At 41.0% G+C, this 15,835-nt stretch overlaps 1 protein-coding gene across 1 annotated transcript in view; it reads right to left on the bottom strand.

Moving 5' to 3' along the window:
* FMN2 (formin 2) overlaps positions 1 to 15,835 on the bottom strand; it is a 433,801-nt gene that overhangs the window by 2,575 nt on the left and 415,391 nt on the right. Inside the window, exon 23 of the mRNA XM_077761768.1 lies at positions 1,138 to 1,219. Within this exon, the coding sequence (XP_077617894.1) occupies positions 1,138 to 1,219 (82 nt within the window). The remainder of the gene's footprint in view (positions 1 to 1,137; positions 1,220 to 15,835) is intronic.

Here is a 15,835-nt window from a genome sequence, read left to right as displayed (position 1 = left end):
AAATTTTTTTTTAATTTATAAAACCCCAAACAGCATCACTTCCTTACTCTTGTGGTACCAAGTAATAAAACCTCAAAACATTTTTGGGGCGCCTGGGTGGCTTAGTCGGTTAAGCGTCCGACTTTTCGCTTAGGTCATGATCTCGCGGTTCGTGGGTTCCAGCCCCGCGTCGGGCTCTGTGCTGACTGCCAGCTCAGAGCCTGGAGCCTATTTCAGAGTCTGTATCTCCCTCTCTCTCTGAACCTCCTCTGCTCACGCTGTCTCTCTCTCTCTCTCCTAGAAATAAATAAAAATATTAAAAAAAAAACAAACCTCAAAACATTTTTAAAAATACTGAGTGCCACAAGGGAAAACGTGTGTGTGTGTGGTTTTTTTTTTAATGTGTAAGCAGAGGAGGGGCAGAGAGAGGGAGACTGAGGATCTGAAGCTGGCTCCGTGCTGACAGCAGAGAGCCCAATGTGGGGCTCGAACTCATGAACCGAGAGATCATGACCTGAGCTGAAGTCAGATGCTTAACCTACTGAGTCTCCCAGGCATCCCAGAAAACTCATCATTTTTAACAAGCCCTGCCTCCCAGGGTATAAACTTGGTGTTTTAAAGAAAGAAGTGGGTAAGTAGGAACCTTAAATAAGCTTGTTAAACTCAGGCTACTGGCTGACAGCTGTTAGACAGTCAACTCTGTAGAGCCACTTTATGGGTACAAGCCAGGTCGGAGCCCCCGGTCTGAGCAAAGGGCACTACTAGTACTCAGCATTTCCCATCATCTTTTAGATCCCAATGGTGCTAACTCCCATCATAACAGCCACTCTGGGTTCAAACACAGCCCTGTACTGGTGACACATGGGTAATGGAGAAGGTGAAAAACTGCCCCCCAAATCTCACCAACACACACACATCCAGGTATACGCATTCCCTTAACTCTTAAGCTTTGAATATAGATACTGAGATTCTCTTCGCCTTTTGGGCCTGATTAAAGGCATAAAAAAAGGAGATTCTTCAAGTCAGAGCATATTATCCATTCATACTTAAGAGGAAAGTAATTCAAGTGTTATTACATAAGCTGGAATATATTGTGAAAATGGTGTTTCACAGCCAAAGAACATCACAAGTTAAAAAAGGGAAGAGTTAAATACTTACAATTCCAGAGTCATGTCGTGGTTTTATTTTATAAAGTGATTTTCCCTTTTTCTGCCTACACACCTCTTCAGCTTCTTTTACTCTGGGGGAGAGAAGACACGTATATTTAAACAAAGACCTTATGGCAGGTGAGCAAGGAACAACTCATTAGGGATTTGAATCATTGGAGAAAGTACCGCACACACAGGAACATTATCTGACATTTGATTCAAAAACGTTGATCTAGAGGCTAATTCACTCACGGGTTCTCACCCTGGATTCAAAGGCTGTCGAATGGAATGATATACAAAACATGTGAACATTTTTATGTCTACATTTCATCCTATATCAAAGGAGTCCTTTGTAGAAGAAATTAAGGAAATATCTCTCACGTTCAGGTAAGGGCACTGAGACTGGCTCTAGGACATACACACGATATTTACTTACGACGTAAGTAGGACTCGCACCCTTCCACAAATCTGAAGCATTAAAATCAATCAATCAACAGTATTATATAAAAACTCATATGCCTAATTAAAATTATTTTAGATTCAATGTCCGCATCTGAAAGTCATTGGCAGTGAAAATTTCATCGAGCAATAGAACAAACCATTTATTTGAAAACAGAAAATAGAGTGCGCAATAATAATACTTTGACGCTTCTAGGAGTTCTTATTAAAAACACAGTCCAAGGAAAACAACGCTGAATTCACTAGAGCTATAGTTAAGAGAGGATGTTACTCAGAGATAAGTCCTCCATTAAGTTCTGGATCTGCTCTTTGATGCTGTGTAATGTCCTGACACCATCAACTCTTGTATTCCCTCAAATAGTCAAAAAAACAAATAAATAAAAGGCTTAAATAATATTTAATAGCATTGTTATTATTATTACAGAGTTGTCTAAAGATCAGAAATGTTTTATTTAAAAAATGTTTTATTTATTTAAAAAGTTTTTTATAAATTGTAAAATGCTATGAAAAGTATACGTGATTGTTTTAATTAAACAAATAGTAAGAAAAATTTAAACTGGGATTATACTAACAAGTATAAAGGATTCCATAGGTAGGAAAATAACCTATCACTTTAACTTATTTTTTTATTCTTATAATTACCCATGGGGATTCAAAGTGGAGCATTTCTGGAAAAACTAAAAAGGCTGGGAGTTATCTTTTTTTTTTAATGTTTTATTTATTTCTGAGAGAGAGGGACAGCATGAGCAGGGGAGGGTCAGAGAGAGAAGGAGACACAGAATCTGAAGCAGGGTCCAGGCTCTGAGCTGTCAGCACAGAGCCTGACGTGGGGCTCGAACCCACGAACCATGAGATCATGACCTGAGCCGAAGTTGGACGCTTAGCCAACTGAGCACCCAGGCGCCCGGACTTATCTTAATGAAAGATTTTTTTTAATGCAGATCTTCAAGCTTATTTCCTGAAAGAAATGAATTATAAATATATTTCTTGAGCGCTGTGGTGAACAATCTAATGGCAGAATCCCTCTGTCACATAACTGAATGAACACCTGTTTTGAAACAGTGGAAGAAGGCAAATAATCCAGCCTAGCAGCGATAAGATTGGTACGAGCATTTACACGAAAGCATGACAAATGAAAGTAATTCCTTTTGGACAGAAAATGCCCGAGTTGATATTATTAGTAATTCCAGAAAATGATGACAGTTTAGAATATGCTCCGTTGTTACTACTTTTTATTACTTTCTACCCAAGCCATAAATTGCCTTCCTCTAAACACTTGAAGACAAAAACATTTTCTTTATAACAAAGGATTGCAGAGTGGCCCTCTTCCTTTGAAATAGCTACCAGTAAATTTAACTATTTGGACAGGGAATTTAAAAATCTTTTTTTTAAAGCACTTAACCAAAATCTATTAGATTCCCCTCTTAAAGTTACTTGGAGCTCTTTAAATTATTTCGTGACGTTTATTAAAAAAATGTACTTCACAAATATTTAGATCACCAAAGCATTTTCATTTTCTCACTAACATATGTATTTTGCTTTAAACATTTTTAAATGTTTATTGATTTTTGAGAGAGGGAGGGGGTGGGGGCAAACAGAGTGAGACACAAAATCTGAAGCAGGCTCCAGGCTCCGAGCTGTCAGCACAGAGCCCGACGTGAACCTCAAACTCAGGGACTGTGAGATCATGATCTGAGCCAAAGTTGGAGGCTTAACTTACTGAGCCACCCAGGCGCCCTTATTTTGCTTGTAAAACGCATTTGTCTAAGGATCACAGGAAGACGGATCTAATACAAACATACTTAATTTTACACAAAAACAAATTCAGCCCTTCCTTACGGCAGAGATGACGAAGACTACGATGTGTGTGTCTAGGACCCTCAGAAGATCTAGCTCACCCCACATGACAGTCCTTTAGGGAGCAGTAACCCCAGGCCAGGCACTAGGCTTGGCTCAATTTTATAAGGACATTTATATTCACTGTCTAATTGGAGAGCTACCCACGTAACTAAGTAAATCACGTGTGCATTGCGCACTACCCACCGCCTAGGGCTGTAGAGGTCGGCCATGTCGGGGAAGGGGGTAGGGGTTGTGGAAATCTTTCTGGAGCGGGTTGACAGCTGAGCCTTGTTTCAAAGAGAAATCTTTACTGCACGTACTTTTCTCAGAAGGGGAACCGGGACAGGATGAAACAATCGTATGTGTAAAGGCCAAGTGAGAAAAGGAATAGAGAACACACACACTTGTCCCCTGTGCTACCATAGGGTCCCCACACCCCTACAGGCCAGTGATTGGACTGGCGTCTGCTTTATGTTCCAGTTTCCGACGTGTGTGGCTGAGGTGGGTCAGTCACAGCACCCTAGGCACCCTACGTAGGCCCAAATCCATGATGTGGGGAGCGGACCCACTACGCACCAGAACCTTAAGTAGGTGCTCTTCAGATTGAAGAGCACAAGCCTGGAGCAGATGTTAGAATGCAGTTCTCTAGGCCCACCTCACTCGGCCGGGCCCGGTGACGGGTGGGGATCTCAGCGGCACCCCAGAATGCGGCGCACTCGGCCTGTGGGCGACACTGAGAAACTGCGCCCTGGCGCAGAGGTGTTCCTCTGAAGCCTGGACTGGGCAGCCACACTGAGCCCCTAACCACTGTGCTTCCTCAGCCCTCTCTCCCCCCAGTGCACACCGGGTCCCAGCCCACACCCCAAGAACTTGCTCACTTCAGCACTTTGTGCAGTTGCACCCCTCCTAAGCTTCCCAGCAAATGTGGCTTCTTCCAAGTGCCAATTTTATTTCAACAAAACGCTGACAACAAGACATTTTTTCCACACTTTAGGCAGGAAAAAGAATGTGTCCCTGGAGGTGAGAGACACAGCCAGGGTTGGCAGAAATCAGAAGCATAACGAGGGAGAAGGCGGGAAGGAGAGGGCTGAGGCCGCTGTCCCTGAGAGCGTCTCCCGCTCGCTCTCCATCTGGGCGAGCACGGCGGGCTCATCAGCTGGCTCGTCCAAGTTCAGCCTATTGAGTAACCACTTGTACACGTTCCACCCTCCTTCCCTCCTGCCTCACCCCTCATTCAATCATGCCGAAAATTTCTTAAACTGAGTAGGAAAAAGATGTTTATCTCACAGCTAGACATCACAGGCTTTAAGCGAAAAAGCATGGTGGTGATAACGTTTCAAATCATAAATAAAAATGACCACTCCGTCCCGTTTGGAAAGGAGGTGGGGAGTGAAAACAAGGATGATACTTCATTTATAAAAAGAGAAAGGAGAGAGAGGAAACCATGGCTGGGCTGAAGAAGACAGTCCTTGGCTTCCAAATGTTGCCTGCACTTGGGTCTAAACTACGATTAGGGCGAGGGCTGCGGATGGTGTGCAGACAAAGGTCTAATGCATGATTCATGAACACATGTTCTTTTGAATCTGGCTGCATTCACACAGAGGGGACTTGCCAGGGCATTTTGTTAATCAAGATTTCACCCTATTAGAGAACTAAAAAGGGAAGTAAAAAAATTTCAGATGACATCTTTGATAGGCTTATTTAACAGTTGCAGTTTCTAATCTGCGATCTAGATTACAGAAAGAAAATATGAGCAAAAACAAATCATACGATAATGAAAAGTCTTCACTCATCACCTTTAGTGATCTTGGAAAAACAACACAGAAAGCAGAGACTAGAAAACAGGAAATGTAGCATTACCTCTTAGACAGAAGAGAAGGATACTGAGTGGTGTATAATGGCTGTAGAATTTGGTGTTTGTGTTAAAATTTCGCTGTTAATAGCTTTTATTGTCTATAGGATTTCAGAAACAGAACTAGGCTGAATAAGTATCGAAAGTACATATTTGTCCCTAAGTGGAAGACCAAAAGTAATCATAATACGATAGTGAATTTAATTATAGGAAATAACCAAATGACATACATGGAATCAGCTTGGCAAATAGAGTCGGTGACCAATTTGAACGAAATAATTTTTGCCATCAGCAAAGTTTCATTCAGGCAATGATGAGACAGAGTGACATGAATCAATATGTGATTCTCAAAAGATGGAGACTCATTCCTTTCAAGGGCCAACGTTGTATAACCAATTTTGAATAAAGCCTTTCTTAAAAAAAAAAATCAAACTTTTAAATAAATGGAGGAACAATTTAACTTTGACTTGATGGCCCATGTTCATCCCTGACTTCGTCACTGCTGTAACGTGCAGATACAGGGCCACCCTCAAGGCTTCCGAAGATACATATGCATGGGGCAGCTCCTCCCCGCATGGACCTAACACTCGTACTTTGCTGTATTTATTTTCTGTCCACAGTTTCTCTTCCGATGCTCGGTAAGACAGCAGGTAGTGACCACCTCTCACTGGCACCAGCATGCCTGCCTCGAGTAGAGAATCTATCTTCTTCAATGATTTCTATCTTCTCCAGAGGGGAAAACCAGGTAACCAAGCTAATTTAAACGGGCTTCAAATTAAAGCAGTAAGACTGAGTTCAATTCTAGCTAAACGAATAGAATTCCCAGGCCTGGAAGCAGTCATTTTAGCTGCCACCGGGCTCCTCCCCATCCCCCACATCTTTCAGGGACCCCAGCTGTGACGTAAGCCCAGAAGTCAGGCTTACAGACAGGCAGGGCTTTCCGCCCCAAACGTCTAAGACTCTAAGACACTGCACACCTCGCCGTGTCGCATCGCCCAACAGGCTTGCTCAGCAGGTTATCTGCAGAGATGGAAAGTAATTCTGGAATGAATATAAAAACTGAAATTCAAGCTTATCAAGGTAAAGGTGTGTGATGCCATTCATTGGTAATGACAGATTTTGTGGGCCTACATCAGCGCAGGGAGGGAAACTTTTTTTTAATGTTTTTTATTTATTTTTGAGAGACAGAGAGAGACAGTGCGAGTAGCGGAGGGTCAGAGAGAGAGGGAGACACAGAATCTGAAGCAGGCTCCAGGCTCTGAGCCAGCTGTCAGCACAGAGCCTGATGCGGGGCTCGAACCCACGAACCAGGAGATCATGACCTGAGCCAAAGCGGACGCTTAACCAACTGAGCCACCTAGGCGCTCTGGGAGGGAAACATTTTGTGAGGAATAGGACTGTGAGATTCTCTCTCAGATGAGACTGTTTTTGTGATACAGGGCAAAGTGACCAGAGGGAAAAAAAACACACACTTTCAAGTATTAAAGCTTAAATTTAAATTTACTTAAAATTTTTTTATATTAAAATTATTTTCTAAAAAAATAAAGCTATAAATGTAACCTAAGAAAAGAAAATAGACTGTAATACACCTATAGGATTTTTAAATTCCTTATATGGAAATATCCTAACTGTAACAACTTCATTTGGTTTTAAGCGGTTATGAATCCAGAAATTATGAAGCACAGACTGCTTGAGCCCAGGAGAATGACAATGGGAAAAATACTTTTTATCACAGAATTTGCTGAAACTAATTTGCATTCCAATTATTATTTTTATTTTGGTATTTTTCAAAACAAATGGAAACCTTCCCCAAATTTTCCCTTATTATAACTAGGCACATTTAACCCAAGGGTTTTTCTAAACAAAGAGAGTGGCTTCTTATTTCTCTCCTAATAAAGATGTGTTTTCTCTGTACTTCCCCATAACCCCCCCTTTCCCAGCCCCAGACTCATTTATTGTGAGGCAAACATATACAAAAAGTTCCGTGTGATTAAGTTTAAAGACGGTTTGTGAGATGAATAAGGGAGATACTCTCGGCAAGAAACAGAGAAAAGAAACCAGACATCTCTGCAGCCTGCAGGCAGAATCATTTTTATCTACCTTCCAGAGCAAAGGCCAGGCTGGCCACAATCTTATCAAGAAAACAGATATGCTCTCATCATTCAATGGAAGGAGAAAGGGAGTCACTTTCCTGCCACTAAACATTAATAATTTGGTCTAAATAAGTATCTGTGGCAGACGGATTCATTTCCTGCTGGCTCCAATGAGGCTTGCTGTCAGTAGCCTGATTCCTTACTGGGGTCTACAGCCTGTGAGAGGTTTAAGGGCAGCCCAGCCCTGGGATGTCACATGTTGGAGGTCCTGATCCAGAGAAGCAGCAGCTAAGAGCAGACATCATTATCCTTATGACCAGTTCACGATGTACTTCGCCGAAACACAGCACCATTGTGCCTGCCTACAAAATTTACAATTTTCTAGGAGAAAGGGGAAACAAAGATCCACATATACACAGCGAAGATGGGCAGTGAGACACTCTAGACAAAGGCTGGTTGGAAGCGCCAGCTTTAACGTTATGGGTCCCTGTCTCCAGGTAAAGACGGAAGTAGGTGTTAGACACCCGTGAACTTAAAGGTGATCTGGGGGGAGGTTACTCCTGGCTCTGGCTTCTCTGCTTTATAAGTGTAATGATTGCAAACACACACACACACACACACACACACACACACACACACACATGAACATCACAAACCCTGCAGTGACACAATGGGACCAATCAACCAAAAATGTCACTTCTTGCCCTCAAATACAAGGACTTCAGTTTTCTCAAGCACATGTGAATTTCTGAATTTCATCACTGACAGTATCCAGCCTTTCAGAGGGAACACTGCATTTGCACCTAAGATGGTTATGGAGAACAATTAGAATGAACACAAAATTGCCCTTGACCCAGGGAAGCCAGGCTTTGAGAACACCTTTCCATTTCTCTGATGCTACAGGAGCATGGCTCAGCAGAAGCTGAAGAAGCACTTGCACAGTCAGTACCGAGGACCTGGCCCCCCCCATGTAGGGCTCCCATGCGGTCCCACACTTGCTTCACAGTAATACATGCTGCACGCCGGCCACCTGATCTATCCATGACAGTAACTGAATTTGGAGAAATATTCATAGTCTAAATCTAGGCTTTCATGACAGATGTTCTGTGTTTATGTTCTAAAGACTTCAACTATATATCAAACACAAAACCAATAAGCAGCGATAATGTACATCAGTGTTTCCTGAAACTTTTTGCAGCATGTCCATGGGTAAAAAGGATGGATCATTTATTTGTAAGAAAACACTTTCAACCAATCAGATTGATTCCCAGAAGCTGAATCTCTTTGGTGACTAAGATGCTATAAATGTAGAACATTACCCGTGGACGGGCTACTTCAGAAGAAAACTTCCTATAGTTTCGGAATGGCTTCAGCTGAGAAAAGATGGCTATGGATATACACCACTGTGCTCTGGTTTCAAAGCAAACACCCCCTCCGCCACCCCACACACAGATCATCATTCACATCAGCCTCTCTGTAGAGTAAAAGTGGTCAAACTTTCCTAACTGGCAAACCCACCAGCACTTTCTAGACCCTACCCTCCTCAATCACAGTAATCACTCTGAAGTGGTTAACTAGTCCCTAATTTTAAAATTCTCTTACCCTTTGGTCCTCAGCTTTCCAACTATTCTTCTGGCCATGCTTCCTCAATCTCTTCTACTGATATTTATTAAACCTCCTCCCCCACCCCCATCCACAGGCTAATCTTGACCCTGTGGTATCTATAGGCAATCCCTACTGAATAATTCCAACTATGCTGAAGACTCTCAGATCCACACCTCTAGTTCTGATCTTTCCCCTGAGCTCCAGATCCCCATGGACATTCTTTTCTCCTCTCCCACCCAGACCTTGGTTAAGGGCATAACCATCCAGGGCACCTGGCTGGCTAGCAGATCAGTTTAGTGTCCGACTCTGGATTTCAGCTCAGGTCATGATCTCACAGTCCGTGAGTTCAAACCCTGCACAGGGCTCTTGCACTGACAGTGCAGAGCCTGGTTGAGATTTTCTCTCTACCCCTCTTCCCCAACAAATAAACATTGAAAAGTTAATGTTTTATTAATTGAATTAAAAGTAAATTAAAACAGAACATAACTATCCGTAACTGTTCATCCTCTGAATCCTTTCTCTCCCTCCTCACCAACCCTCCATGCATATGTAAATGGTAATGAGTTCAGGTATTAATGATTCCTTAGTAAGGTTTTTTAAATCTGTCCCAACCTAAATCCCACTGTCCCTGATTGTTTTCAAGTCTTCTCCTTATGCCACCTGGGTCACTGCCACACCCTACAGAATGGCTTCCACACTGTTCTCATCCATCCTTCACAAATGTCCCAAATTTGTGGGAATCGCATCTGAACCCCTTATTCATTTGCCAAGAAAACATTGTCTAAGTTTCCTAGTGAGGTATTCAAGGCCGTTTACAACAAACCTAATTTCTCCTTAGTCTCTACAATGTCCCGTGGGCTCCAACCATGCATTACCACTAAGCACCCCTGTGGGAGGTCTTCGCTAGATCTGTTTCTCTGGGACTACCCATTCTCTTTCTTTTTCTTCTAAGGGTCCTTCAAGTTAAGCTCAAAAATAGCTTCCTATAGAAAGTATTTATCTGACCCTCTAGGAAGTCCTATTTTAAAGACTTACCGCTACATTCATGTATCTGTCTTTTGCCTTGTTGAATACGAAGTTCCTTGAGATCGGGGATCATGTACATTCATTTTCACATTCCCAGGAATAATAATAAAGCTCACACAGGTGAGAATTCACTAGACATTTAAAAAGTAACTCAATAAATGATGATGAACAGAGAAAATAAGGGTAAGCTAAAAAAAACCTCACAGGGATAATTTTTGACAAATAACCGGGACTTTGATTTAAATCTTTTTTTTTTTTTTTTTTTTTTTTTGCCTTCTTCCTCCAGTGAACTCTTAAGCAATGAGTCTGGGTGTCCAAATCACATTTTGAGAAAACTATGCAGGGTTCTATTTGACTTAGCCTTTGGAAGTACTGATTTACTACTATAATTCCATCCATAAATAACAACTTAGTTGAATGGGTATACATAAAATTTATGAAAGAATTTAGTGTATCATATTCACTTTCTTCCATCTTATAGAAAAACTAAATTTATATACAACTCTATGAATCATTAGAAGCCTGCAGGATTTAACATGAAATCATGTCAAATTAGTCTCACTCTTATTAGCTCCTAGGTTCGTGGAAAAGATAAATGACATAGATGTAATACATCTTGTTTTGAACAAAGCATTTAAAGAATCTCTACTAGGATGTCTGCAGACAGAAAAGCACAATGATAGGTGAGAGGGGACTTAGATGAGTTCATGATGGGCAAGCACAGTTTACTGGTAAAATTTATACAGACACAGCTTTAATCTGAGAAAGGAGAAAATTGTCCTAGCAATCACAGATGCCAAAAAATAACTGAGATGCTTTTTTATTCGAAGAAAGTGAACAAGAAGCCAGTAGTGTTTCAGACACAGCGAGTGCTTCACGTGTACCTTCATCCAACCATCTGGCAACCAAGCCTGAGAGATGTCATCGTGCTATTCTAGAAAGGAGGAGCCTGGGTCTCAGAGAGGTTCTTGAGGTCATATAATAATGGAATAAATGATCTGGTCAACTTCAGAGTCTGTACTCTTTCCATATCGTTCTCCCAAGAAAGAGTACAAAATCATGAGCTCAGTGTCTACTTACTAGCCCTGTAAAAATGATATTCCTATAATGGGAAGTAAACTGGGATAGATGATCTTCATGTTTTTTCCCAAGGTCAGTATCTTTTTCCCTTTAGAGAGCTTCCACAGAACGAGCATCTTAAAGGACACTCTGCTATAAGCTCCTGGAAGGCAGAGACAACAGAATGTCTTTCCTCTCCACACCCATGCCCAGCACAGCACCTGGCTCATCACTACAGCATCCTACACTTACCGAGGACTTGTTACGGGCCAGGCACTGGGCTAAGGAGATATCATCTCCTTTAAATCTTGTAATATAATCCCATGGTAGACACCATAGTTAACCAACTTCTGCAGTGAGGAAACTGAAACTTAACACGGTCAAATTATTTGCTCAGGGTCGTACACCAGTTTGGGGCAGATCTGTGTTTCGAATCCAGACAACCACGAAAATCCACCTCCGTAGTTCTAGTTGTAGTGACTGACTACATTGCCTTTCACTACACAGACACATGGGGAAGAAGAAATATACACCCATTCATACCTTCCTCTTTCTATTTATTTCCACTTATATACCTATCATATATTGTATATTTCCATTCACTATATTAGCTTGTATTCTCTAATTTTTATTTATTTAGAAGTATTTTATCCTTTAGACTGAATTTTTTAAAACTCTGCACATATAAAATGTGGCAGTTTAAAATAATTTTTGAGAAGAGAAACTAGAAAAACGGACACATGTGTTTTACCAGATACTGGGGAGAAGTACGATAATTGGACAAGTTTTGAACTTTATTCAAGGAAAAGTATTAATGGAAACACAATGGGCTATAGTGTTCATTTTTGAAAAAGAAAAGCACGTTAAGATGGTCTGGATAACGCAAGACTACTACCACATTTTCTTGATTCTAATTTCTTAGAGAAATTTTTGATGTGGTTTTCTGAATAAGACATGTGAATTGTAAGCAGTACGAATCTAAAAATACAGAAGAAAGAGAAACTTTTCCAATGCTTTTTAAAAAACACAAATCCTCAATATACGTGGAGATTAAATTTTAAACTGTAACTCAGTGAAGGCATTTCTGAAGATCGGGAAGTCAGCACATGCTTCAAGCCCTGGTACTCTCCTCTGATACAGAGATACAAGTCTGCAAAATCCAGGACAGCCAGCCTATTTCCTTAACTGTAGCCCATTGCAATGGTCTGAACTGAATACGAATAGGTGGCTGGCGTCTTGGGTAAGCACCAGAAATGCTAACATTCTGTGCTGCTGAAAAAGGAGATTACAGTTACTACACGGCATCAACAGCAAGGTTCATATTGCTGACTCAGCTAAAATCTGTCAAACCAAGAGTATCCATTTTTCATGTTATTCCAGAAGGAATTTAACATGGTATCAGAAAAAGGTGAGAAATGTGAAAGTTACTATTTAGAGCTTTTTAAAATACAGGATTTTAAAACTCCTGATCACATATTTTACATCACTAATTTAAAATCTCTGAACTAGAAAAAAAAGGTTTGTTTTTCTCATGGATCATGCAGAGAGGCCATTTCTGTAATAGAAACAATTCTTTTTTAAAATTTTTAATGTTTTATTTATTCTTAAGAGAGAGAAACAGAGCATTAGTGGGTGAGGGGCAGAGCGAGAAAGGGACACAGAATCCGAAGCAGGCTCCAGGCTCTGAGCTGTCAGCACAGAGCCCAATGCAGGGCTCGAACCCACAAGCTATAAGATCATGACCTGAGCCGAAGTCGGACGCTCAACCAAGTGAGCCACGCAGGTGCCCCCGTATTAGAAACAATTCTTTATTCGATGTCAATTTACATGGAATTTACCAAAGTAGCTCAGCTGATGTGTCCTTTATCTAAGTCCCATAAGAATGACCATCTTCTGGGGCACCTGGGTGGCTCAGTCGGTTAAGCGTCTGACTTCAGCTCAGGTCACGATCTTGTGGTTCATGGGTTCGAGCCCTGTGCCAGGCTCTGTGCTGACAGCTAGGTCAGAGCCTGGAGCCTGCTTCAGATTCTGTGTGTGTGTCTCTCTCTCTGCCTCTCCCCTGCTCACGCTGCCTCTTTCTCTCTCAGAAATAAATAAAAAAAAAAATTTAAAAAAGGATGACCATCTTCTTTCTGTTCATATTGAAGATTTTTAGATTTCTTCAATGGAATGGTCGAGTGACAATCTCTTGTTCTACAAATTTACACTAGCAAATAAAACTTGTCATGCATGATGGCAAAGCTATATTAAAATCACATGTGACAGCAAAATTAATCTTTTCTTACAGGAGAAAATGTTGTTTACTACATTTGACATTTTTCATGTGAACATCGGTTTACTGTTTCCACAGGCTAAGATACTTTCTTAATGTCGGCGATTTTTTTTTCTTGCATGTGTGGTTCAGAAACATTTTTGATTAGAGCTAATGAGAGGTAAACTTAAGCTGTTGTACGTACACTATGGCTTTTGTTTTGACATTCCTCTAGCAAAAGATGACATGTATGAGTAACTTTTTTTTGGTTGCAGGGAGGAATTCACGGGCTATTAGACATGGAAATTAGTTTATAGAGAGTTTATCACATTTCCTGCCTGTAAAACTCATAAAAATGAGTACAACAAAGCTATTTATATCATGATGCTTTAGGATTATGCAAGAGGAAGCTCAGCTTCATTAAAGGGAAGATGTGGGAGATACAAGGCAGACATGGGATCAAGGAAACATACATAATAAAGGAGAACAAGGGTCATGATATTTCCTCTCCTGGATTATCCCTATCTGGCTAAAAATATGCTGTTTATCCCATCATCATCATCATCAACAAAACAAAAAACTGTAATTCACCTTCCTCTCCAGCTGGACCTTCTTTTCTCTCTGACTCTTTCTATGCACAGACTCCTGAGGACCCTGTTTCCACTCTTTCTGCTCCCATCCCAGCTACTGGGAGGGACTGTTCTTGTGGATGCTACCGATTCCTTTGAGTTCCAATTCCAAGGTCACTTCTTGGTTCTTACCTTCCTCATGTGAACACAAGCATCATTTTACATGGTTCCTCTTGTAAGCTCTCCTTGGAAGCCCCTTCTTCACTCTGCTTGTGAGGCACTCTCTCTCTGCACCCACTTCCTACCTCTCGCTCTTTGCTTACTCTGTTCCAGCACTTTGGCCTCCTCCCCAAACACGCTCATTCCTGAGCCTTTGTACTTGCCGCTCCTCCTGACTGGAATGTTCTTTCTCCAGGTTTCCCTCACTTTCCTCAAGTCCCTACTTATAGTCATCCACCTCCGACAACTCGCTCTTTGCTTTGCCCTACTTTATTTTTTGTCTGAGCCTGTTATCAGTCCTGCTGTGTATTAATTTAGCTTCAGAAGGCCAGGATTTGGTTTTGTTTACAACTCCAGTGCCTGGCATAATAGTAGCTACTTAACAAATACTTGTCAAATGACCTCAGTAAAGCATGTGGACAAGTCCTAAGTTCACAGTGAAGAATGCAGAACCGGTGTTCAGAGATGGGAGAAGGTAGAAGGTGGCACCACAAGGAACAATTATAAAGGAAAATGAAAAGTTGAGGGGCCCCTGGGTGGCTCATTTGGTTGAGTGGTTGACTCTTGATTTCAGTTCAGGTCATAATCTCATGGTTTGTGAGTTCGAGCCTCACTTGGGCTCTAAGCTGACAGTGCAGAGCCTGCTTGGGATTCTACCTCTCCCTCTCTCCTTGCCCCTCCTCCACCTGTGCTTTCACTCTTTCTCAAAATAAATAGTTTTGTTTTTTTTTTTAAGTTGGATAAAAGCATTCCTGACTTCTCATCCCCTTCATGTTCCCTAGGATTTATCTCAGAATCTCCATCCCTTAGAGACTCTACCTTAGGTTGGAAAATAGTGATTTTTAAATAGTCCAACTAGGAAATTTCTCCTAGAGCAAAAAACAGTGAAGGGCATGGCCTTGCTAATACTGGGAATATTAAGAAGTGTCATCAGTTGTACAAATCACGGTGCCAGTAAGGGCACAGCTGGAATAAGAGATGATGTGGCCCAGGCTGGATGGGAAGCTATATGAATGCATGGATGGATGGAAGGATGGATGGATGAATGGATCAGAAAAGTCCACAGATATTCTAGAACAATTAAAAGAACCAGGACTATCAATTGTGTCTGCATCTTCATAGCAACCTTTACTATTTGAAGACAATTACATAGACAAGGGATTGGATTAATTTTTGTGGTTCTAGAAAGAGTAGAATTAGGGTCAGTGAGTACAGCGTTCAGTCAGCCAGATATCTGTTCATTTTGTAATCCTTTACCCCAACCCCCTTGGGCTAGATGGATTACATAATTCAGAACCCTTCTAATTTCAGACAGAAATATGGTATATAACACTACCAGATGGGTCAGATATAGCATGGAGTAATCAAACATGTTAATATTTCTGTAGTAAATATATGAACATTCATACTAAGGGGGATAAATAAAGACTATAAATAAATAGTCTCATGTAAGTTGAGTTTGCCACAAACCTAATGAAAAAAAATGTTTGGTTTCAAAGGTGTCTGGATCTCCAAATTGTGAACAAGGGATTATAGCTCTGGACTATAAAATTATGAATAAAACTGTATCTGTTATAATACTTGTTCTCAACACTTGTGAACTTCATTATTCCTGTTAGGGAATTCATTTAACGCTAAGGTGGAAAATAGGAAATGGCCATTAATAATTAAGAATTTGATTTCAAACACTTAATTCTTAATTTTTCTTTGATCAGCATCACTAGGAAATTTGCGTT

Source organism: Crocuta crocuta, unplaced genomic scaffold, assembly GCF_008692635.1.
Source record: "Crocuta crocuta isolate KB4526 unplaced genomic scaffold, BGI_CrCroc_1.0 scaffold243, whole genome shotgun sequence".
NCBI lineage: Eukaryota > Metazoa > Chordata > Mammalia > Carnivora > Hyaenidae > Crocuta > Crocuta crocuta.
Note: the sequence above shows the minus strand (reverse complement) of the source record. Positions and strands in the feature narration are given on the sequence as shown.